Source organism: Trachypithecus francoisi, unplaced genomic scaffold, assembly GCF_009764315.1.
Source record: "Trachypithecus francoisi isolate TF-2019V2 unplaced genomic scaffold, Tfra_2.0 Contig01585, whole genome shotgun sequence".
NCBI classification, from domain to species: domain Eukaryota; kingdom Metazoa; phylum Chordata; class Mammalia; order Primates; family Cercopithecidae; genus Trachypithecus; species Trachypithecus francoisi.
The window spans coordinates 3,497,392-3,522,500 of NW_022681444.1; the positions used below are offsets into that span (position 1 = coordinate 3,497,392).

General features: G+C 38.4%; 1 protein-coding gene across 2 annotated transcripts in view; it reads left to right on the forward strand.

The window, feature by feature from the left end:
• PBX3 (PBX homeobox 3) overlaps positions 1-25,109 on the forward strand; it is a 239,424-nt gene that overhangs the window by 202,612 nt on the left and 11,703 nt on the right. For both annotated transcript variants that reach the window (XM_033191235.1, XM_033191245.1), the window contains exon 5: positions 3,855-3,990. In XM_033191235.1, the coding sequence (XP_033047126.1) occupies positions 3,855-3,990 (136 nt within the window). The remainder of the gene's footprint in view (positions 1-3,854; positions 3,991-25,109) is intronic.

The following is a 25,109-nucleotide window of genomic DNA, read 5'->3' on the forward strand; positions in this document are numbered from 1 at the left end:
TTCCACAAATATTTATTGGTACTGAGGATATATTGGTAAACAAGACAGGTTAACATACTTGCCCCAACTGAGCTTATATTCTACTTGAGGAAACAGGCAGTAAACAAGTGAACAAATATGCCATAACACTGTATTTAATAATGTAATGAAATATAATAGGGTGGTAAGTGGTACGCAGAAAAATAAAGCAAGTCAAGGGGAGAGAAAATGCAGAGGGTACTATTTTAGATAGATTTTTATTGAAACTAACATTTTAATGAAAATCTTCATGGATTAAACCTTTTTGGTCTTTAGGATTATTTCCTAAGGATCAATTCTTAGAAATGGAATTATTAGATCAGAATTTGAACATTTTCAGTGTTCTTATTTATATATCACTAAATTGTTCTTTCCTGTGTTTCTTCCAAAAATGAAATGCTTCATGGAATTATGTTTCTACTGCTTAGAATTCCTTCTTTTCCTAAGTCTAAGCACTTACTTCCCTGGCTCCCACAACAAACCGTCTCTATAAGCTGGTTACCAGTAATGAGTCATCATCTGTGAGGGTATCTGGAATGCAGCCCAGAATGGAACCAGTGCTTATACTTGTTGGATCTAGTGAGATTTTGCTCATCGTTCCAGGTCTGGTCTAAATGCTCGCGTTTCTGAAAATCCACCTTAATCACCCCACTGAACTAGCCCTTCCTTCCCTTGAGCACTTATACTATGTTTATACAACTTCCTGTAGACTCCCTTTTCTTGTAGTTTTTCATGAACATTTCTTCTCTCCCTTAGTAAGCCACAGTGTCATTGAAAGCAACAGCCAAGACTTACACATTTGCATTCCCCACAATTCTAGCAAATGACTTACATGTTAGATGCTACCAAAAATAATTTATTGACTGGCCAGATGAATGAATAATTCCACTTAATACTTTGTAACATCTCAAATCAGGGTTAGAGAGGTAGCATCAGAAGACAAAAAACATTTTAAAATTATTTGTCAAATTTGAACATTTTAATAAAAAGCCTGATGTAACAAAGATAGTAAAACATATGTCTGATAGAAAGGAGTATTTTCTAACATAATTGCTCTCCTTATTTCTGCTGATGCTTTCCCATTCTTGTCAACATGCATGCTTATTTTTTAAATAACTGCATTCATAATGTATACACCTAAATAATTTATTTTTCTTCCATGAAGAGAAAGTATATTAACAGCCTAGAGTGAGCAGAGCCAGAATGAGAGAGTGGCAGAGCTTGGAGCAGAGTCTCTTCTCCCGCAGAGATTGCTGTTAGTAATGTTGTGATGCTGATGGGACACAGGCCTGGACTGATGTGCCACTGCACACTGGCCTAAGGCGTAGCCATTTAGAGTGTGGTGAACCCTGGGGGAGTGAAACTGAGGGGAAATGCTTAATGGGCATTTTCTACAGGATGTTTTCTAAAAAATAAATAGCGTGTAAGACCAAGTTCTCTCCTGTGCCTTCGAGTGAATGCAAATACTGAGCTTTGGTTCTATCTATTCTTGTAGTGCCTCCCAGCAAGCCCTCTGCACTGAGAAGGCAAGGGGCTCTGCCCTAGGCAAACATGCTCAGTCAGATATATGATTCCCTTGCTCACTCTGACTTCCCATGCTCATGTTTTCTTCATAATTGGACAAGACCAAGCATGCACCAATGCAAAACATTTAAGAATAAATTTGTGTGGTTCTGTCTCCTCTTCCAGTAGAAGTGCTGTAGTTTGGACACAGCCAGAATGTCCAGTGAGCTATTCTGTTTGTTCTCTGAGGTGTTTTGATGTTTGTTAAAAACCACCCCTGGGCAAAAGTGATGTGAGCCAGACTTCTCTTTGCTTTCCTAGACATATTTCTTTTTGATCCTCCTTTCACACGTCCTTATTTCCCAAAGAGATGCACTTGTGTCATCTATTCCCATCTACCCTGGGCCTTGCTCCTGGGCTCCATGTTTTATACTAGGAGTCACAGACTCACAAGCTTACGTATAGTGGAATTGAGTAGAGTGGCTGGATCAGGGATACAGGGAGGGACAAGGAGGGTTAGAGCAGGCAGGTGCATATCTAAGGGGGCACTATTACTCAGCTTTAGCCTAGAGCTGCCTTCTAAGAATGTGGGCCCAGTATGGCTGGTATCCCAATTTTTCATAAGAAGTCAGAAACCTAGATTTTTATGAGCAAGTAATTACTGTGTGGTCTCAACAAATAATGTCTATGGGTCAGATAATGCCCGTAAATTTGGCATTTTCAGTATCTAGTCTAGACCTTACCCATGCACCTACTCATCAGAGTGTACCTCTTCAACGTGCTCTCACCTTGGGACCTTGTCTTTCTTTTCAAGCAACACATGACTCCTGCAAAAATGCTAACTGTCCTTCTTTTTGGTATATTTGTCCTCGTTCCCTTCCTTCCCTGTCTTCCCTTACTACCTTCCCATCCAGTTCATCATCAAATCCTGTTGACTGTAATCCCCAAATAGATCTTGAATCTCATCTTCATCTCCCAGAAAATAATAGTTTAATCCTCCTAAAAATTATTGAAATTAAGAAATATCAGGACTAAAACCTGAGTTGTTTTGATCAGACCTAGATTTCTTGCTCCCTTGATTCTCCCTTAATGTTGAAATGTAGATCGCATACTTAACCTGCCATATGAGTGACATCATTTTGACTAGAAGAATCTCATAGAGTGCATACCTTTACAACAGCCTACTGACTTTGTCTTTTCTGACTGTGGGATATCACAGTTGAGAAGAATTAAGATTATTTGGAAGAGAGTATTAAGAAAATTATCTGGGGAAGGTATTTTCTAGTTACTGGGGTACTTAATTGAAAGTGAATTCTGACAAATGATAATTTTCAGGCTGGAATTCTTTAAAATCTTAATAACAAAACCCAAATATAAATGACATTTTTGCTACTTGAAATATGTTGTTAATAAATGCTTCATCTTTTGAAAGTCTATTGCCCCCTTCCCAACAAAAACAAAAGAAAAATTTTTGTTCTCTCCTCTTTGCCTAGTGAAGAAAATCATATACCAGTCCAGGCAGTTGCTTAAGCAGAAAAACCTAGAAATCCTTCCCGATGTATTTTTTTTTTCCCCTAAACTTCCTTCTCTATCTCCTTCACTCACTCCTCCCATTCAATACATCGTCAGGTCCTATTGCTTTTACCTTTCAAGTAGATCTTGAATCTTATTTTCATTGCTCTCACCTTCTGCCAAGTTACTATCATCTTCATTTTGACCAGTGCAGTCATCTCCTAAAATGGGCTTTGCAGTTCTTTTCATGCCCTCCTCCAACTATTCTCAGCAATCAGAATGATCTTTTAAAAACATGAAACTTAAAACCTTTAATAGTTTCCTATTGCACTCAGCATAAAATCCAAAAATTCTTATAGAGTCCACTGAGCTTCTATAATCTGCCCCCTGCCCATCCTTCCAGACTCATCTCACACATTCCCTTTTACAGTGCTCCAACCTGCTCTAACCCTTTAGACAAGATATTTCTGTTTCAGGACTCTTCCTCTGCCCAGTCCTCTTCCCTGTAATTCTCTGATAGACCTTGTTTGTTCTCACTGGATCTTCATTGAATACCTAAAATATTAGGTCCTCGAAGAATGAAGCACAATTAATTGTGTTTCATAGTCTGGTATTTTTCTCAGTGATCCTACATCTTAAAATGAGTTGGATAATGCTTTGGAGGATGTCTAGAACATAACTTACAATATTATAGAAATAAATTAGAACTTAAGGATGTTTAAAAAGAGAAATCTGCTTTTTTGGTATCATCCTAATTAACCTATCCCTCTTAAGTTAATGTTGATTGTAACTGCAATTCTTTTTTTTCACTCTTATCATAGACGGAAAAGGCGTAACTTCAGTAAACAGGCCACAGAAATCTTGAATGAATATTTTTACTCACACCTCAGCAACCCCTACCCCAGTGAAGAAGCCAAAGAGGAGCTGGCCAAGAAATGCAGCATCACAGTGTCACAGGTGAGAAAGGACCCATGGGTCTGTCTTGTTCCCTGTGGATACAGGAACCCCATTCCTCTCAGGGCATTATAATCAAATTTCATATCCAAATGTTCTATCGTCAAAAAAGATACAAAGAAAATGTAGATATTTCTACAGTTTTAGGCAAGATTTTAAACCTTTGATAATTTTTAAAAACCCTAAGTGGCAAGGAATCAAGACCACCACCACCCCCATTCCCCAGTGTAAATCTTCTCTAGAGAGAACATAAACATGCCATGGGGAGAGACACAGTTTACACTTAAGTGACTCTCCGGTAAATGGCATGTATTCCTGATTTCGCTGATTTAGATGACTGACCTAAGCTTCTACCAGCAAGAAACCAATTTATTTTGTTGCCGAAAGGAAATTTAATATAACTCTTTGGTGAAAGCTTTGAGGAATTCACCAGGCCCTTTCTTGGTAACATACTACAATATTTGAGTCCCAAGGATTTCTTTGCTTCCTTGTTATCCATTAAACACAAGAATTAAATTCATGCTTTCAGGGTTTTTGGTTTTGGGGTTTTAAAAAAAAGTTTATTTGTAATCATTTCTGACCCTGAAGTTAGTTGTCATATTCTAACAAAAATACATTTAGTTTTAGACAAATAGACTGGTATTTGGACTGAGGATTAGAAACAAATAAATTAGCAAACACCTGTACCTCTTTAGAATATTAATATATCCTATTAGCATTACCCCTAAAATACAGATTTATTTAAATATTCCTGTTATTGTTAATAGATGACATTTGACGAGCATTTCTTTATAGCATGCGAAAGCAGGAGTTTACCAACCAGTTTTTGTAGTGAAACTTAAGGAAAAGCTGACCCTTGTCAAAAATTTCAGTGTTCACTCGGGGTCACATGAAACCATTTTTATAAGTAGTTTCTAAATAAATACTCGTGCTGTAGATAAAGTTCAAGATACTAAAGATCCCCTTCAAGTTCCAATGAGGTTCTCATGTCAGTGTATGAAGTCATTGTCATTTAAGGGAATAGGGCCTGGGTATAAGATGATTTCCAGCTCCTCTTTTGGCATTATTTTCTGTAGAAACTCAAGAGCAAGCTTCGATTCATAACTAAGGTTTCATTCAAGGTTTATTGTCATTTCTCTTATGAAATGGTATATCTTGATTTCTTCGTATGCAGTTAGAAATGGAATATAACTGATTTGGATTACCAGCTTACATAGACATATATTATATAAAACATTACTAACTGGGTTACTTACTTCCATATGAAATATGGAGGAATAGTATGATATGCCAGGTTAGCTGGAGAAGACAAAATTAAAAGAAGAATTGTTTCAAGTAGGGTTTTATGGTGAGTGCCTTTTCCCTGAACATTAGTGAAAGGATTAGTTCATGCCAAACACCAGATGATGATGCCACGTCTGGTTTTCCTGTTCTCACAACCACTCTCTGACTTAGAATTTGAATGTTTGTGGATGAATTTAAGGTATTTTCTTGCTTCCATTCTTTTTTTAAAAACACTTCTATAATATATGCACCATTAGAGAATAACACAGATTAATATCATCTATTTCAAAAACAATGAAATCTGGAGTTTTCATTAGCTGTAGTACTTCACACTTTGTGTGTAGTGTAGAGTATGCTCAGTACACACTTGTGGAATAAGTGATAAAAAGGTTTCCTTCTGGCTATTCTGAAGTAGGGAGTTTTAACTTCTAAAATAGGCTAGGAACCCACTTACCAGTGTGTGTTTTTTAAAATATTTAATTACTAAATTTATTTCACTTGTTTTCTATGGAAAAATAGCTTTATTATGTTTTGATTTTTTTTTTTTTTTTAGCAATTGCTGAGAAAAAGGTACAGAGGTAGAAATAATATAGATATAGCTCTATTACTTTGTCTAAAAAGCAAACTTTCTGACTTTGTTTCTTCCAGGTCAGCCTTTCAAACACAGAATTTCAGAAATAAGTTATGCTTATAAATTTTATGCTTATAAATTAATGGCGTTTTGTTTAAGTTTTTAAAAAGTGAAAGCAAAGAATATCTGTTCCAGGCCTGACAGGTCAACTGCTTTTGCTTTTTCTTTTTTTAAGACAGGGTCTCACTCTGTCGCACAGGCTGCAGTGCAGGGGTATGTTTGAACTGTAACTTTGAACTCCTGGGCTCAAGCAATCCTCCTGCCTCAGCCTCCTGATTGCTAGGACTACAGGCATGCCACCACACCCAGCTAATTTTTTAATTTTTTGTACAGACAGGGTTTCACCCTGTTGTCCAAGCTGGTCTTGAACTCCTGGCCTCAAGTGATCCTCCAGCCTCAGCCTTCCAAAGTGCTGGGATTATAGGCATGAACCACTGCACCTGGCTAACTACTTTCGAAAGAGAAAAAATATTGTTTAAAATGTAAATCATACTGAAATACAATTAAATTTAGAATCCAGAAATTGTTCATAGAGAAAACTAACTTCAAAAATATTGAAACCCCCTGAAAACAGGCAACTGGAATAATACTATTTTTACTAGATGTAGAATATATGAAACTGTGATTTATTATTTACTGCAACTGCTTATAATAATAGGGAAACTTCAGAAGAAATGTAAGGCAATATCTTTAGTGCTGTGAGGGCAGGCTAGAATTTCTTAAACAGGACATAAAATGTGTAAGGAACAAAAGAAAAGATTGATAGATTCAGTGGTAGAACTTTTGTTTATCAAAGTACTTAATAAAGACTGAAAACATCAACATGATACAACCATTGAGTAAAGATTGGATCAGATATAATTATCAATAGATATTATATCTAGAGGAAAATTTAGATGAAGAACATGGTCTTAAAGTATCTCTCCATAGACCATTTAAAGTTGCAAGAGATTTTTAAAAAGTAATAATAGAGTGGAGAAATGGAACAAAAACTTGACCAAGTGATCAGAATCAACATCACCAAGGAGGAGCAGATGGACATTAGGTATAGTATTTCATCCAAGAACGTAACCTGAATCTAATCACAAGACAACACCAGACAAATCCCAAATGAGGAATGTTCTATTGAGAACAGAAGCGGGGAGGGAGCATTATTCTTTAAAAACATCCAAGAAAGGCCATGGAAATGTTCTAGGTTAAAAGAAGCTAAAGAGATATGACAAGTAATTGCAATACTTTACCCTAGATTGGATTCTGTACTGTAGGGAAAACGATACCATAAAGGATATTGCTGGGTTAAATTTCCTGAAGTAAATTGAAATTGATCATTGTACTATGGTTATGTGAGAGAATCTCTCTAGACTTAGCAAATACACACTGACTGACTTAGGGGTAAAGGACCATGAGGTATATAACTTAGCCTCAAATGTTCAGAAAAAAAAAATGTGTGTTTGCATGTATATGTGTGTATGTGTGTATATGAACAGACATACACACACAGAGAGAGCATGAGTGCCCACAAAGATAAAACAAATGGGGGAAAATGTTAATAATAGGGGAAGGGCATATACAGATATTTCTTTATGTCATTTTTATTGTTGCAGCTTTTTTGCACGTTTGAAATTATTTTCAAATAAAATGTTTTCTAAACTGTGGGGACAGTCCACAGACTGCAAGAAAATACTTACAAGTATATAAGCAACAGAGGATTAAAACATAAAATACAAGGAGTGCCTATAAATTAATAAGAAAAGGCAAAAAGCCTATTTCAAAAATAGGCAAGAGAGTCAAAGAAGGATTTCATGGAAGAAAAAATAGAAATGGTCAATTGTATGAAAAGATCCTCATTCTTATTAGCTATCAGGAAAATGTGATTTTAAAATTGCGGTGAAATAACTTACATTTCCTAGTTTGGCACATTCTGCAACCAAGAATGCGTAGCAGTAGGAGCCCTTATAATATTGGTGGTAGGGATGTAAATTGATATAGTCACTTTGGAAGACTTCTGACATTATTTTATAAATTTGAACATGCATATACCATTCAACCCACAATTTCTAGAATACCTCTTGTCTGCATTTCAGGAAACACTGGTAAGAACATTCATAGTAACATTGTTTGAAATGGCAAAAAATTTGAAACAAACCATTTGTCCACAGACCGGAGAAATGAGTAAATATGCTTTGCTATAATCCCACAATAGAACACTATACAGCAGTGGAAAAAGAGTGATCTACATGTATCAATTCATGTTGAGTGAAAAATGCAAATTGGAGAATACACGTAACATAACATTTTTACAAAGTTTAAAACCAAGCAGGCTAAACAGCATATTGTCAGGGGACACATATATATGGTTAAACATAAAGGAAGAAAGGCAATAATAAAATTTAAAAAGGGCTGGGTGTGGTGGCTCACGCCTGTAATCCCAGCACTTTGGGAGGCCAAGACGGGTGGATCACCTGAGATCGAGAGTTTGAGACCAGCCTGACCAACATGGAGAAACCCTGCCTCTACTAAAAATACAAAAAGTAGCCAGGCGTGGTGGTGCACACCTGTAATCCTACCTGCTCGGGAGGCTGAGGCAGGAGAATCACTTGAATCCAGGAGGTGGAAGTTGTGGGGTGAGCCGAGCTCATGCCTTTGCACTCCAGCCTGGGCATCAAGAGCAAAACTCCATCTCAAAAAAAAAAAAAAAGAAGAAGAAGAAGAATCTAATGAGATGGGAGCAAGAAAGAACAATCAAGGAGTTTCAGTGTTACTAATAGTCTTTCTTAATTTTAGTGGCAGGTTTACAGAGATTAATTATTATGCATTACAAACCTGCATATATAAGGCAAGAAAGTCTCATGTCAGTTATTAAATCTAAATAACAGAATTTAAAAAGACTGTTTCCATTTGTTTAACAAATATTTATTGAATAATGCTGATTATGTGCCGAATACTATGCTAGGGATGAAAGAGACATCAGTGAACTTAACCAGACAGACCCGTGTCCTACCTGATAGAAATGTGTACATATACTCACTGAAAGATATGTATAGGAATATCCTTAGTAACAGTATCCGTAATAGCCAAAACTAGAAACAATGCAAATGTCCATCAATAGGAAAATAGGTATATTTATGTATATTTGGAATATTTATGTATGATATATTTATGTGTGGTATATTTATGTATATTTGGAATGCTATTTAACAATGAGAATGAATGAACTATAACTACATGTAACTACATAATGCTAAGTAAAAGAAGTGCTTGATTTCATTTATAAAAAATGGAAAAACCAACTTAATTTCATTTATAAAAAATAGAAAAACAAGCAAAATTAACCTTGGGGTTAGAAATCAGATGAAGAGTTATCTTTGGGGGAATGGTGATTGGAAGGAGGAAGAAATATTTCTCGATCTAAGTGGTAGTTCCATGGGTATGTTCACTTTATGAAAATTCATTAAACTCTTTACCTATGATGTGTGGCCCTTTTTTGTATATTTTTATTTTATTTGACTAAAGAGTTTACTTACATAACAAAAACAAGCCTGCCCTCATGGAATTACATTTTTGTGGGAGTATACAGATAAGTAAACAAGATAGTTACAAAGTGATAGTTGCTGTTGACGAATAAAGGAGGGAAGGGGTTAGAGGATGCAATTTTTAATAGGGTGGTAAAGAAAGCCCCGCCTGAGGAAGTATCTTTTGGTTAGATTTAAGCAGATGAAGACAAGTCATGTGAATAATCAGTGAGGAACATTCTAGCAGAGGGAACAGCAAGTACAGAGGCCCTGAGGCAGAAGTGCCCTAAGGAAGGGAGCAAGTAGTAGGAGATGAAGTTAAAGATGCTGGGGAAGAAATAAATGGTTCATGGGCCTTCTAGGCCATGGTGATGACTTGGGCTTTCACTGTGAGATGGGAAACTGAGGAGTGACATGGATCTGACTTAAGTTTTATAGAATCACCATGGCAGCTGTACTGCCATTAGACCCTGGGAGGCAAGGGAAAGCAGAGATATCAGTTGGGGTACACTTGAGTGTTCACTCAAGTGAGTATTTGTGATAGAAATGATGACATGTGACTGGGTTCTGGATAAATTGTGAAGGTACAGGGTTTCCTGATAGGTTGGATGTAGGATGTGTGAGAAAGATTTGCTAAACCAGAATTTGAAATTTCTGATTTCTTGACTTGCTTTGATTAAGTAAGCTGGAGTTCCCCTTTTACCTAACACCCTGAAAATTGACAAAAGAAGAAACTATTTCACATGTCATATGCACTGAGAATCATACTTAAATTGTCACATACTCTTAATTAGTAGAGCAGATATTAGTATAATTTTATTTTTTGGAATAGAGCTAATTTACATTGATTATTTGAGTTACTAAGCCATAAAAAACTTCATTCTTCTCCTAATTCCAATTTTGAATTTGAGTAACTGGCTGTATTTTCTCTGCTAGGTGTTTTTAGAATGAAAAATGTTAACTTATTCTTCATTTCTACCATAATTGAAATGTACTGTAAAGAAAGGATTGATTTAAAAACAAAAACAAATGAGAACCAGAAATGGTAGAGAGATTAAGTGACAGCATTAAGACTCATTCATTTTTTCATTCAACCAACATATTTTAGAGCTCTTAAAGTGGCAAATAAGACCTGCTTTTATAATAGTCTAATGTAGATACCAACACAATCTCACCCATTCAGGTGAGGAAACTGAAGTTCAGAGAAGTTAAGTGATTTGACAGGGGTCACAAGCCTTAGTGAGTAGGGGACTTGGGGATTTTTACACAGAGATTCTTAATAAAGGGGGAGAAACTGAAGTCTTACTTTTTTTCCTATAAGAGGCAATGTGATTCATTCATCCCTAGGGTCCAGGCTGCAGACTACTGGTTTGTGAGGTACGGACCTTGGCTTATATCACTAGGGCTGCATCATTTTCCTGCTAAGCTACTTTAGAGACTCTGGGCTAGTTAGTAGTCTGAGGTCTCTTTACTCATTAAACTACTTATTCCAAAGCAGTGAATATTCAGTAAGCTAATTAAAATTTGTAAGTAAGATTTCCTTATTAAAAAACCTATTAAAATAAGAAGAAGCCCGTTAAAATAATAATTAGAGCAGGAAAAAAGAAGATGACTATCAAATTACAGTACTTTTTTTCAGCTATACATAAAAACCTTTTCAGTTGCTTTGGCAGCAGACAGAAGGCAGAAGTAGATTTCTACTGCAAGTATGCAGTTGGTAAACCAGAAACAAGTTGAAGGAAAAGGCAACTTATTTTGTTAAAACGGTTCTTTCACATGTCTTAAAAGAAAGCTACAGACCCTCTGTTCTAAAAGCTCTGATTGTGTATCCCAGTGGAGGTGGGACATCATTAAACAGTGTGCCGAGAATAAAAGAGCAGGTTGTAAAAAGATGGGAGCTTTGAGGATGCTGTAGCACCAAGTACAGATGAGGCATATCTGCAATATTTAAAGAAAACAGAGAAGCTTCTGATTTTTTTTGTTGCTGTTATCGTTCTCTACAGACAATCAGCACCATGATTAGTGTGATGCTTAAAGCTTGCTCCAGCAATATCAGATATTATATTTATTTTAGAATTGACTATCTTGAGGAAATCTCTAACACGCAGTTGATATGATACCCAAACAAAAGATAAAGAGACAATTTTTCCGGCTGGGCATGGTGGCTCACACCTGTAATCCCAGCACTTTGGGAGGTTGAGGCGGGCAGATCGCCTGAGCTCAGGAGCTCAAAACTACCTGGGCAACCTCGTCTCTACTAAAATACAAAGAATTAGCCAGGCGTGGTGGCGCGTGCCTGTATTCCCACCTACTCGGGAGGCTGAGGGAGGAGAATCACTTGAGCCTGGATGCGGAGGTTGCAGTGAGCCAACATCATGCCACTGCACTCCAGCTTGGGCTACCGAGTGAGACTCCATCTCAAAAAAAAAAAAAAAAAAAAAGAGAGAGAGAGACAATTTCCAGCTTAGATTTAGTGTTTTGGAGTTTCCCTATACCTGGAAGAAGTCATAATCAAAATTGTGGTTCCTCCATTTTTTGTCCCCTTTGCCTTCTTTTACCTATTCCTTCTCTTCTTCCTTCCAGTTGAGTATTCTTACCAGTTTTTCTCATGCTAGTCTTAGCACTGTGTCTAACCTTTCTGTTGGCCTGGCTTCCATGAGGCATTTGAGGCTAATAGGTCAATAAATAAGCCAGGGTCCCAGCAGAAAACAGATGCCACACTCAAACTGGAATAATTGGAGGACACTTTATAAGTGAGGTAAAACAACTTGCCCAAGGTCACTGAGCAAGTGACCATTTACAATAGTGTGGGCACAGTGTAGGGAAACCACAAAGGATAATACTAGTGATTGGTTCTGTTACCCACTTGGCCTGGAGAGATGAGGGAAAGGTCAGTAGATCTGAAGACAGAGGAGGTGTGTGGAGAAGGCCAGTGACTGAGACCTGAGAAAAGGCAGCCTTATAGTGCAGGAGTCAGGAAAACAAATACTGTGATCTCACTCTTTTCCCTTCCCATCTGCAGCCAGTGCCTACTATTGGCCAGAAGCCTGAGGGCACCCAGGGCAGCCTCCTGGGGCCCATGACAGGGTATACAGTGGATAGGGAGGAGTGAACAGAAGATAGACAATGTAGTCCAAAGGGTGAAGACACCTGGTCAGAACAGGCTCCACGCTCAAGCCTCCTGACTTCCCACTTCTGTTGATTCTTTAGATGTTTGCATCCAGAAACCTTCTCCAGAGATGTTTCTGGGCTTTCCTTGTTTCTTCTCTTTTGATTTCTCTCCTCTCTCAATTCTTCTGTCAGCTATGTGGAGAACACATTTTTCTAAATAAGTATGGGTTTTGAGAGTAGAAACTACAGTTTAAATAAGTTAAAGTACCTTTGGCTAGATCAAGTACCAGGATTTTTGGCTCTTTTCCTAATTTGCTTAATAGGTACTTAGTGCCTACTGTATGTTAGGCACTATGCCTGGCACTGTGGCAAAGAAAGGTCAGTAAGATAGGGTTCTTCTCCCCAAGAAATATTGCATTTGTTGGGGGAAACAGACAGATGTGCTACTGACAGAATATAAAAGTTACCTGAGGAAGCACACAGGCACAAATGGATGACATATGAGGAATATAGTACAAAGAGGGGTTTACTTTCTACTGAGAGGATCAGGAAAGACCTTCTAGAGAAAATGATGTGTAGAACCTGGAGAAGGATGAATAAGACTTTGGGAGAAAGGGTATTCTAAGCAGAGGAAACTCAGAAGCAAAAAACAGTTATGTTAGGAAAACAGTTTAATAAGTCTGGAGCCTGTGTTATTATGTGGGGGGTGAGGGATTTTATTATAAGACTTAAGGCTACAGACTGTGAAGACTCAGACAAGCCTGAACTAAAACCCCAGCTCCTCCCCAGTTTATTAGCTCAGTGACCTTGGGCAAGTCATTTTACCTCACTGTGCCTCCTTTCCTCATGTGTGTAGTTGGGATAAAAATAGCATGTACTGGCCGGGCACGGTGGCTCACACCTGTAATCCCAGCACTTTGGGAGGCTGAGGCAGGCAGATTGCTTGAGCTCAGGAGTTCAATACTAGCCTGGCCAACATGGTGAAACCCCATATCTACTAAAAATACAAAAAATTAGCCAGGCATGGTGGTGCACGCCTGTAGTCCTAGCTACTCAGGAGGCTCAGGCAGGAGAATCGCTTGAATCCAGGAGGCAGAGTTTGCAGTCAGCCGAGATTATGCCACTGCACTCCAACCTGGGCAACAGAGTGAGGCTCTGTCTCAAACAGAAAAAAAAAAAAATAGCATGTACTTCCTAGGGTTACGGGAGTTTCAGTAAGATAAAACACGTGCAAAGCACTAGCAAAGTGCCTATAACAGAGTAAGTGAAGATATAATAGTAATTATTGTTATGCAGTTTCTCCTGCTTGGAATTGTCTATCCCTGCCCCCTGCCAAACACATACAGACATCTTATTAATTTCTACTCCTTCAAAGCTCACTTCAAATGTCATTTCTTCAAGAAGGCTTTCCTTGATACTTCCAGTTCCTGTCCTCCATTGTATATTCTCATAACTTCTTTTCCCCTGACTGTGACTAAATAATGATTTGTTAAATACTGTTCCCCTGATAGATGGTAAACTCGGTTTTGGCCAGAACTACTATCTTATTCACCCTTATATTCTTAATGCCTAGCACAGTGTGTCCAGCACATAAACATTTATTGAAGATGGTGATATTATTAACTGATATAGGAAACACATAAGGAAAAGCTAGTTTGATGGAGGGGACATTAAATCTTGGCAGCAGTTATGCTAGGTTCGCATTGCCTTCAGCATCTGTTGGGAAATGTTGAGTTTGGAAATATAACTTAGAAGAAAGGTCAAGGTTAAAGATACAGCTTGGAGGTCATTCACTTAATTTCCTAGTCGAGGCCCTGGGAATGGATGAAGTTGCCCAGGGAACCTGCAGATAATAAGAAAATAAGGCTGGGGGAAACGACATTTCCCTGATTCCATTGCCAATTCTAAGGTAGTAGCTAAAAGGCTGAGAATTTAAGCAGGGCTTTAGACAACTTTTCAGGGGTGAAAAGATGTGAATTGGTGTCTAGGACCTGCTAAAGGATGCTGCCTTTTTCCCTTTGCTTTGGGTTAGGACTTAAACTGCTAGGGCTACATCTTAGCAGCGAGCACATCAGAAATAGACCCTAATGGAAGATCTGCTATTCTACCTTAGAATACCTCATTCCTTGACATTGGATTGCTGCTATTCATAGGTGCTTGGACAAATCAAATACAAATTTTTTTTTGTGGAGAAAGATAGCAGCATCCTAGGCTTCAAGTTGTTTCTGTAAACAAAGCAAAACAAACAAAAAAACTGGGCACACAATCAGAACAAAACAGCTATACAAGACAACATGACAATGTTTCTGGTACAGAAACCAGTAGAAACAACAGACAATAGAAACAGACTCAAAACAGTATAGGAAATAAAGGACTCTGACATGGACTATAAAATAACTATGCTTAATATCTATAATGGAGGAAAGACAAACTGGACAATTCTGTCAGCGAATTGGAAACCATAAAAAAAGGGTCAAATAAAAATGTTAGAATCAAAATTAGGAACCCAGTGGATTGCGTTAAAAGCAGATTAGACATTACTGAAAGGAAAATTAGTGGACTGGAAGATGAGTCACAACAAAATAATGATATTGAAGAATACAGAGACAATAGGATAGAAACATTGGGAGACAGAGAATAGGAGATATCGAGGATACAGTAAGAAAGTCTAATATACATGTGATTGAGCCCCAGAAGCAAATGTGAGAATGGGTCAGAAGCAATATTTTCAATGTAATGACTGAAAACTTTCCAAAACCCATAGCAAATTCTAAGACCTAGACTTGTGAACAACACCAGTCCCCAAACAGAATAAATAAATAGGAATCCACACTAAACATGGTTGAAACAAAAGTAGCCAGTGGGAAAAGTAAGTTTGCCTTTAATAAAACAACAATTGAATGACCACTGATTTCTTAACTGAAACAATAAAGACATAATACAGTAGAGTGATACCTTTAAAGAGATGAGTCAGATTAAATGTCAGCCTAGAATTCTGTACCTGCCAAAAATGTCCTTTGATAGTGGAGGTGAAATAAAGACATTTCAGTCAAAAATTGAAATAATTTTTCTCATTTTCTCTCTAAAGGAAATACAAAAAATGTGTTCTGCAGACAGAAATAAAAAGATTACAGATACAGGGTAGGAGATACAGGAAGGAGTAGAAAAGCAAAGAAAAGGATAAATATGTATCTCTAAGTGAGTAGTACTGTTTAAAGTAAAGATAATGTCTTATTTTGCTTACAGTATGTATAGAATTAAAATATACAACAATAATGCCTTGTAAGTTATGAAAGGAAAGTAACTGTTCCAAGACTCTTACGTTTTCTGGGAAAGATGGCAAAAATACCAATTAGTGAAAAAGTACCAATTAATGTTGGACTTGAATAGTTGAGAAAGTGTAAATCTCCAGGGTAGTCATAAAAAAAAGTAAAAGATTATATGGCTTTCAAATTAATAAAGAGAGACAGAGACATAGAATACTTTTTTTAAAAATAAGCAGTCTAAAATATGGCAAGGAAAAAAGAAAAAATGCATAGTAAGTGGGACAAATAGGAAGTAAACAGGAAGTAGTAAGATGATAGGCTTATACCTAAATATGTCAGTAATCACCTTAAAGTAAATGAATTTAATACTCTAAGTAATAGAGTCAGGATTTAAAAATGAAACTTAATTATGTGTTCTCTAAAAGACATTTAAAATATAAGGACATAGAAAGTATAACAGTATGAAAAAATGTAAATGTGAACAATAGCCAAAAGAAAGTTTGTGTTGATCTAATAATATCAGATAAAGAGCACTTCAAGGAAGCTCAAAAAACATAAAGCAAAACTTATACAATTTTAAAGAAAAATAGACAAATTCAAAATCACTATAGGAGATTTTCACACTTTTCTGTAACTGAACAAGCAGACACATAACATATAAGTCAGTAAGGACATAGAACAGTGCTTCTTAAACTGTAGCATACATAAATAAGAATGATCTGGAGAGCTGTTAGAATATAGATTTCTGGGCCCCATTCCCAGAGGTTCTGATTCAAAGTGTATGCAGTGGGACTGACAATTTACAGCTCCCAGATTATGCTGATGCTGATAGTTCTGGAACTACACTTTGGAGTAGCACAGATATAGGTTTTAACAATTAGCAGACTTGACCTAATGGACATATATAGAAACACTACATCCAATTCTAATTTTTTTTTTTTTTTTTTTTTTTGAGACAGAGTCTCGCTCTGTCGCCCAGGCTGGAGTGCAGTGGCCAGATCTCAGCTCACTGCAAGCTCCGCCTCCCGGGTTTACGCCATTCTCCTGCCTCAGCCTCCCAAGTAGCTGGGACTACAGGCGCCCGCCACCTCGCCCGGCTAGTTTTTTTGTATTTTTTTAGTAGAGACGGGGTTTCACCGTGTTAGCCAGGATGGTCTCGATCTCCTGACCTCGTGATCCGCCCGTCTCGGCCTCCCAAAGTGCTGGGATTACAGGCTTGAGCCACCGCGCCCGGCCTACACATTCTAATTTTAAGCACTTATAGAACATTTTGAAAGTTGACTATATTCTGGGACAAAGTACCTCTCAATAAATTTTAAACAGTTTAAAACAGAGTATGTTTTCTGACTACAGTGGAATTAAACTAGAAATCACAAACAGATAACTAGAAAATAACAGATAACCAAATAAAATTCCATATGTTTAGAAATTAAGCAGTATAACCCCTGGGTTAATGAAGAAATCACAATGGAAATTAGAAAATAACTGAATGACAGTGAAAAGGTAACATACCAAAACTCATGGGGTACAGCTAAAGCCATGTTTAGAAAGAAATTTATAGCTTTAAATATATATTATACATACATGAATGTGTATGTGGTGTGTGTATGTATATACTGTACATATCTGTATATATGTGCATGTATATCCGCGTGTGTGTGTGTATATATATATATAGGTCCATTTCTAATTTAATCTGCAAACACATTATCTATGTACAGTGTTTCTTGCTCCAGTCTTTATAATAGCAAAAGACTGAAAATTCAATTCAACGTCCGCCTCCTGGGCTCAAGTAATCCTCCCAATTCAGCCTCCCAAGTAGCTAGGACTACAGGCATGAGCCACCATGCCTGGCTAATTTTTGTATTTTTTGTAGAGATGAAGTTTCACCATATTGCCCAGGCTGGTCTCAAACTCCTAAGCTCAAACCATCTTCCTGTCTCGGCCTCTCAAAGTGCTGGAATTACAGGCGTGAGCCACCGCACCCATCCAGTGCTGTCTTTTCATATCATGTATTTTGATAAACTGGTACTTTAACTTCAGACGACTGTACGTTCTATGTAGGAAGGCGGAGAAGTCACTCAGATTCTGCTCCAGCACTATTTAGTAACAATGTGACCTTGAGCAAATTATTTAATGAGTCATTTTTTTATCTATAAAATGAGAATAATGATAATTTGCTCAGGGGATTCAGGGGTTGATGAAATCATGTATGAAGAGTGTCTAGTACAGGGCCTGGCGTCTCATGAATGTTTATTAAATGCCAGTTGTCATCCATTCAACCTACATTTTCTTGCTGGGCATACAGAGTCTTATAAAGGATCCAAAAGAAAGAGGGAACAAAGGTTCTGACATCCGGCAAACTAGCGTGCTAAGTATTCACAGGCTCCTGAAGGTGAGATCCAGGGCAGGGCATGAGGGTGTGGTCTGTTCTTAGTCTCTGATGGACCTACCATATATATATATATTTTGTATTCTTTACTCCAAAAATGCATGAGATTCATTTTTGATGAGAATTAATTATATATGTTGAAAGCTTACTATGCTTTTTGAGGATAGGTATACCCGCTTTAACAATTAAATGAAATTTTTCTGGATTTTTGAAAAGAAAAGGAAACTGCAGTGGGTATGTGGTAAGGAATGGTGTTTGAATAAATCAGCGTTTCCCTTAAACAAGAGGTGTGACTATAGGATTTCTTTTCATAGGACACTGAATGCATGTTGATGTTTTTATTTACAGAGATAAGATTTACCTGAACCTTGTCAGAACAAAAAGTCTGGCCCATCGTTATTTGGAGTGCTCTGTGCGTTCATTCTGGGATGCTGCTGTGTTGCCTGGGAGATGGCTCCACCTTTCAGTGTAGCTGATGGGAGGCAGTTCCACAGTTGTGATGTCAGTGTTTCAAAATCTACCAAAGCGGCTTTCCATAGAGCCTAGGAAGGAAAACTACTAAGTTGTATACCTACCACATTTTTTTTTCTAATGAGAAAAATAATTTTAAGGAAAAAAACCCTCTTAACTGTAAATGTTGTCCGTGGTAATTTAGAGGCACCCCTCAGCACATGTTTTAGGGAGTTGAACAGTGTCATCCATTTTCTATGTACTGTGGCCACAAGGCTGATGTTTTATACACTTTTGCAGATGAGCCTGTTTGTGAATGTCACAAGCAGTTATCCGTCTATCATGCAGAGGAGAAAGGGCAAAGCTGAACTGTGAGAGTGTCAGCACATTATGGCAATAAAATTTTTCACAGCTTCAAATTTAAAAAAAAATGTACTTGACAAGGGAATCTGTTTTAAATTATTTCAAATGCTATGGAAACTGAATTTCTATTTGTTCGGTTCTCCCATTAAAAGTGGGATATTTTCCAAAAGTTGGTTTTCAAGTCAGTTGTGATAAATTTGCAACTTCTTTTCTTTTCTCTCTCTCTCTTTTTTTTTTTTTTTTTTTTTTTTTTTTTGAGACAGTCTCGCTGTGTTGCCCAGGCTGGTGTGCAATGGCTTGATTTCGGCTTACTGCAACCTCCACCTCCCGGGTTCTCCCACAGTTCTCCTGCCTCAGCCTCCTGAGTAGCTGGGACTAGAGGCGTGCACCACCATGCCTGGCTAATTTTTGTATTTTTAGTAGAGACGGAGTTTCACCATGTTGGCCAGGCTGGTCTCAAACCCCTAACCTCAGGTGATCCACCCACTTTGGCTTCCCAATGTGTTGGGATTACAGGCGTGAGCCACCGCACCTGGCCACATTTGCAACTTACTTTCTTAGAAGAGAAAAAAACGTGTGGATTCTTGGGCTAGCCCACATTTTAACCATGAAGGAGCTGAAATATTTTGCACTGAAAAGGTAGAATATAAGTTTGTAGACCTCACCATTTAATACAGTGAAAAAGAAATGAAATTGAGTAAAGAATAATTTTTAAAACTTGTATTAAGTATGAAGAGAAAACAAGTTTTATCAGGCAAGACATAATGAAACGGGCTTTGTAACCTTAGGTGAGTTACATAAACTTTCTGACCTCAGTTTTTGCTTCAATAAAATTGGGTCTTTGTAACAGTTAAATGAGATAATACATGCAAAATTCCTAATACAGAACTGGCTCATAATGAGCGCTTTGCAAATGGCCACTGTTTGAAAACAGGCACAAGTGGCATTGGAATTCAGGTTTCCTGCAAATTCCAGGTCCAGTGCATTGTCCTGCTGAGTTGGGGCAGGGATGAGAAGATACAGGTAGTGCTGTCAGGTACTTGTGCAGAGCAATAGCCCAGCAGGAGTGTGGCAGATGAGAGCTCTTGGTCTTCTGTGATAGGAATTTTATTCTGTTCAGGTATATAGGAGTTCACCTCCTTTTCCCTTCTTGCTGCTGCCTGTTCCCTCTTACCAGTGTCTCACCAGCACTGGGAGCAGGGCCAGCTTGCCCAGAACTTGAAGCTCCTGGGAAAAGGGGTCCTGACCTTAGGCACTGCCGGAAATAAGCATGGCGTGTATGCCGTTGGCCTTCAGAGGGTTTTGTTATTGCTGATTTGTTTTAAGAAAAGGGAAAACTAACATTTACTGAGTGCCTGGTACATCCTTGGCACAGTCCTATGTATTCAACATGCCATCTCATTTAATGTTCACAACAGCTCCATGAAGAGGAGGTATCGTTATCCCACCTTGTAGACCAGGAAAGGAGAACCTTAGATGGCACGACTTGTCTAAGGTAACATAGGCAGGAAATTGCAGAGCTGAGATTTACACACAGGTCCGTTTGGCTCTCAAACCCGTTTATCCAGCTGTCCTCAGAGTTCTTAGAGGAATGCACACAGTGTGTGTATCCAGAGTGCCCAGCCTTTCTGTCCTTATAGAAACTGTATCAAACCGGTACCTTCTGGAGGGAGAGGACTGGTGTGAAATTTAGAATTTATTAACACCATTAACTTTAAAAATTGAACAGTATCTGGCTTCCATCCCTCACTTCAAATTGAATCACATAATGGGGATGGAAACATTGATTAGGGAGAAACTCTTTGTTAGAGGTAAAATTGTTTACCATGTAAATATGCTGCCATGTTCCATTATATATGACTTAGCATTTCAACATTTCATAATCTGTTACATTTAATTAGGCACAGTACATAAAGTATGCATCACAAGTAAACATGGGGAAACACAATGGCAAATTTTTCTAAGATTTGTGCTTCATAAATTTTCAGTTTGTTAATTTCAATAATGATGTTTTAGTGTCAGCTGCTTCTTTCCAAACAAGTGCAGATCCTCTCCCTGACGCAGTTTATTCACGGAAGCAATGTCAAGGATGAACTACGAAGTTCTGCACTTCTGCCTCTTAAAGGCTGCCTTTAAGTAATAATTTTTCTCTTTTATTTAATGCTGTTATTAACATGATCAATAAATGTAGTGACAGAATTTGAAACGTAAGATACAATTAAAGCTAATTAATAAATTGGCTTTCAGTGACTGTGGAGACATTATAGATGGTTTAGCTTTTTATTTTGAACATGGAATTTTTCTTAAATGCAAAGCTGCTTGGGAAATTTCAGTGGCTTGAGATTTACAAAGTGTTTGATTTTAATTATTTTAAGCATTCTCAAACCTGTCAGCCATGCCCTTCAGATAGAGTACAGGAATGGGATTGGTCACTCATATAGCTCTGGGTCCCGGCACAAGACCTGGCACTTAAACTCATAAAGATTGTTAAGTGACTTTCCAGTGCTTTTTCTGTTTTTGTTTTTTTTAAAATTTATTCATTAAAAAGTATATTTTTTGAATTTAAAAAATCCTGATACTTGCTGATCTGAAAACAATTTGGATGATACCTGAAAACACAAGAAACACAAAACCAGAAATTACTTCTAAACCCCACTGTTCATGATAGTCACGTTAGTACTTTTTTCCTGTGCTTGTGTATATACCTACATCTATGTATGTCAGTGTTTGAGTATTTTTACCAAAATAATAAAACAAAGGCTCATGGTGTATTAAAAAAAAAATGCCCTTTCTTCCTTTTTTATAGTATATAATGAATATTTTCCCCTTGATTTATCAATAAATATTTCCCTTCAACATGATGTTTTAATAAATGATCATATTCCGTTATACAAATGTGCCATAAATTTAATCTCTCTCTCTCTCTCTCTTTCTATTAATAAGTAGGACTAAGGGGCCAGGCATGGTGGGGCAGTAGGACTGAGGGGCCAGCATTTTGGGAGGTAGGTGGATCACTTGAGCTCAGGAGTTCAAGACTACCCTGGGCAATATAGCAAAACCCTGTTTCTACAAAATATATAAAAATTGGCGGGCCGTAATGATGGGCACCTGTAGTAACAGCTACTCAGGAAGCTGAGATGGGAGGATCTCTTGAGCCTGGGAGGTTGAGGCTGCAGTGAACCATGATTATGCCACTGCACTTCAGCCTGGGCAACAGAGTGAGACCCTGCCTCAAAAAAAAAAAAAAAAAAAAAAAGTAGGGCTGTAGTGGATATCTTTGTACATTTATCTGTAAGTATTTTCTCAAGATAAGTTTTAGTAATCTGGGCAAAGGGTGTGTTAATATTTGCTGGCTTACACTCCAGAAAGGTTATGCTAAATAAAAAGTAAACTGTATCTACCCTCCTTAAGTTTATTTCTTTAATCTGAACTTAAAAGATCCTATAGTTGACAGATTTGTTGTCTGTGTAGCTACAAAAGGTCATTGTGACATGAAAGTGGTTACCCGAATGAGCCCTGTTTTGAGCCCAGAAAAAGTCTTTAGGCACACCCAGTATGAGGGGTCCCATGCTGTGCTCACATAGAGAAGTTAAAATGTAACCAGAGGCCGGGCGCGGTGGCTCAAGCCTGTAATCCCAGCACTTTGGGAGGCCGAGACGGGCGGATCACGAGGTCAGGAGATCGAGACCATCCTGGCTAACACGGTGAAACCCCGTCTCTACTAAAAAATACAAAAATCTAGCCGGCGAGGTTGGGGGGCGCGGGGTGCCTGTAGTCCCAGCTGCTCGGGAGGCTGAGGCAGGAGAATGGCGTGAACCCGGGAGGCAGAGCTTGCAGTGAGCTGAGATCCGGCCACTGCACTCCAGCCCCAGCGACAGAGCGAGACTCCGTCTCAAAAAAAAAAAATGTAACCAGAGTTAGCCTGATCACTTAAGGCAGCACTCTGCAAACTTGGGGGTGGGACGCATACTCCACAGAGTAGCTGAAGGTTTTCCAAAGAGGACTCAGGTATGCATGGTTCAAGGTTTTCACTGGCCAGCTTTCCTTATATATATGTGTACTCCTTCCTAAAATCCACCTGCCCCGGAAAGTGGCTCTGATGGAAGCATTGTGTTGGTTTTCTTTTCCCTTCCTGCCCTTTCCTACCTGCCCTTTTCTTACTTTATGAAAGAAAGGGATACTTCCACCTGGTTCATTGCCCTGAAGTATGAGACTCTCCTGGGTGCCCAACAAGAGACGTTATGAAATACTGGTGGTAACCAAACCTCCTTTAATCGGCACTGTACTGTCACCCCACTCCCAAGTACGAAATGCGTGCACGATGAGACCTGCATTTGATGGTCAAAATAAGTATATTTTTATTTATCAAAATAAGTCTTTGTATTGCTTTGGTTAGTTTTAGACTAACTATAATGATAGTTTAGTCCAGAAGGAAATATTAAACATGTAGAGCCTTGTAATTACAGGAAATAAAAACAATTTCAAATTTTCAATTTCCATATATTCCTTTTGTAGAGCATAAAAGTATATTGCATTAGGATAATATGGGAGAGAAATGAACTAGAAATAAACTTTCAAGAACAAAAAGAACATAAAATTTTAAACTTGAAGAGCAAGTTTGTTTTGTTTTTTTGTTTTGAGACACAGTCTCCATCTGTTGACAGGCTGGAGTGTAGTGGTGCGATCATGGCTCGCTGCAGTCTCTGCCTCCTGGGTTCAAGCGATTCCCCTGCCCCAGCCTCCTGAGTAGCTGGGACTACAGGCGTGCACCACCATGCCTGGCTAATTTTTTGTTTTTTAGTAGAGACAGGGTTTCATCATATTGGCCAGGATGGTCTCGATCTCCTGACCCCATGATCTGCCCTCCTTGGCCTCCCAAAGTGCTGGGATTACAGGGGTGAGCCACCACGCCTGGCCTATGTATTTTTTAAATGGATAATGGGTATCAAATTGCTGTGCTATTTGTATTTGGTTGGATACATTTTAAAGAATAGTGTTACAGTTTTATTTTAAGATGTCAACATTTATGATGTACTGGAATAACACTGTTTATAACTATGTAGACTTATGAAAAATTGTAGATGCCAACTTAGAAAATGCACAAGGAAGGAAAAATGTGTGAGAAGGTCCATGATTTTTCAAAATTAATTTAGGGGGAATTTTGCACAGCAAAAATGTGCATACCACTGACCCTGGACAGGCACATGGATGGGAGGTCAGCCTCACTGGAGCCCTTTCTGAACGCCACTGCTACAGATCTCAGGCTCCGTTTCAGCTCTGTCCCCTGCACTCAGCAGTAACACCTGGGAAGAACCTGCGAGCCCCTCTTCAGGCTTTCCCTTGCCCAGAGCTTCTCCCCCTTCCTTTTCCTCAGCCAGAACCTGCCAGCCCTTCAGGTGCTTTGCTCCTGCTCCTCCCCAGGTACCAATGCCTTCCCCATCTCACTGCCCGCTCCTTCCCCAACAGAAAAGTTCTCTCAGATGCTACCTCTTGTAGAAACACTTCTTGATTTTTCCTCTTCTTTTTCTGTAGAATGAGTTTCTCTTCCCTCTGTCACTATAAAAATGGGGTTTAGAGGTTAAGAAGGGAAAAGGAAGTTAAGTTACATAAGAGAACAAAAGTTTCTGGGATCTTGGAGTGGTCCAGGGAGAGGGAGGCAGGCTTGCATTTTTGGCTTGTTTGTGGCCACACGAGCTATTGGAGTTTTCTGCTTCTGAATTGTGGAGTTTCAATAAAAGTACTCTGGAATTGAACTGGATTGAAATGGAGGTCCTGTTCAGGTTTGACCTTGCCTCACAAGCCTCCTCTGATTTCTCAGACCTGCTGGGATGTCTCTTCCTCCAAATCCCTGTTGCTTTTAGAGTCTGCACTATATGGTTCAACATGAGATCATCACTACCCTGCAAGTTTTGCTAATTATTTTGAGTGGACAACATTGCTTTTATAACCAGATTGTAAAGTCCAGGCAGGAGGGGCCATGTGCTTATTTTTTCATCTCCCCACAGCACCTGGTACAGTATTGACCATAGCAGATGCTTGGTAAGCATTTCGCAGTTGGTTATTTAGAAAAGAAAAAGCTGATGGGGAGTCCTGGGGCTGAATTCTAGATCCAT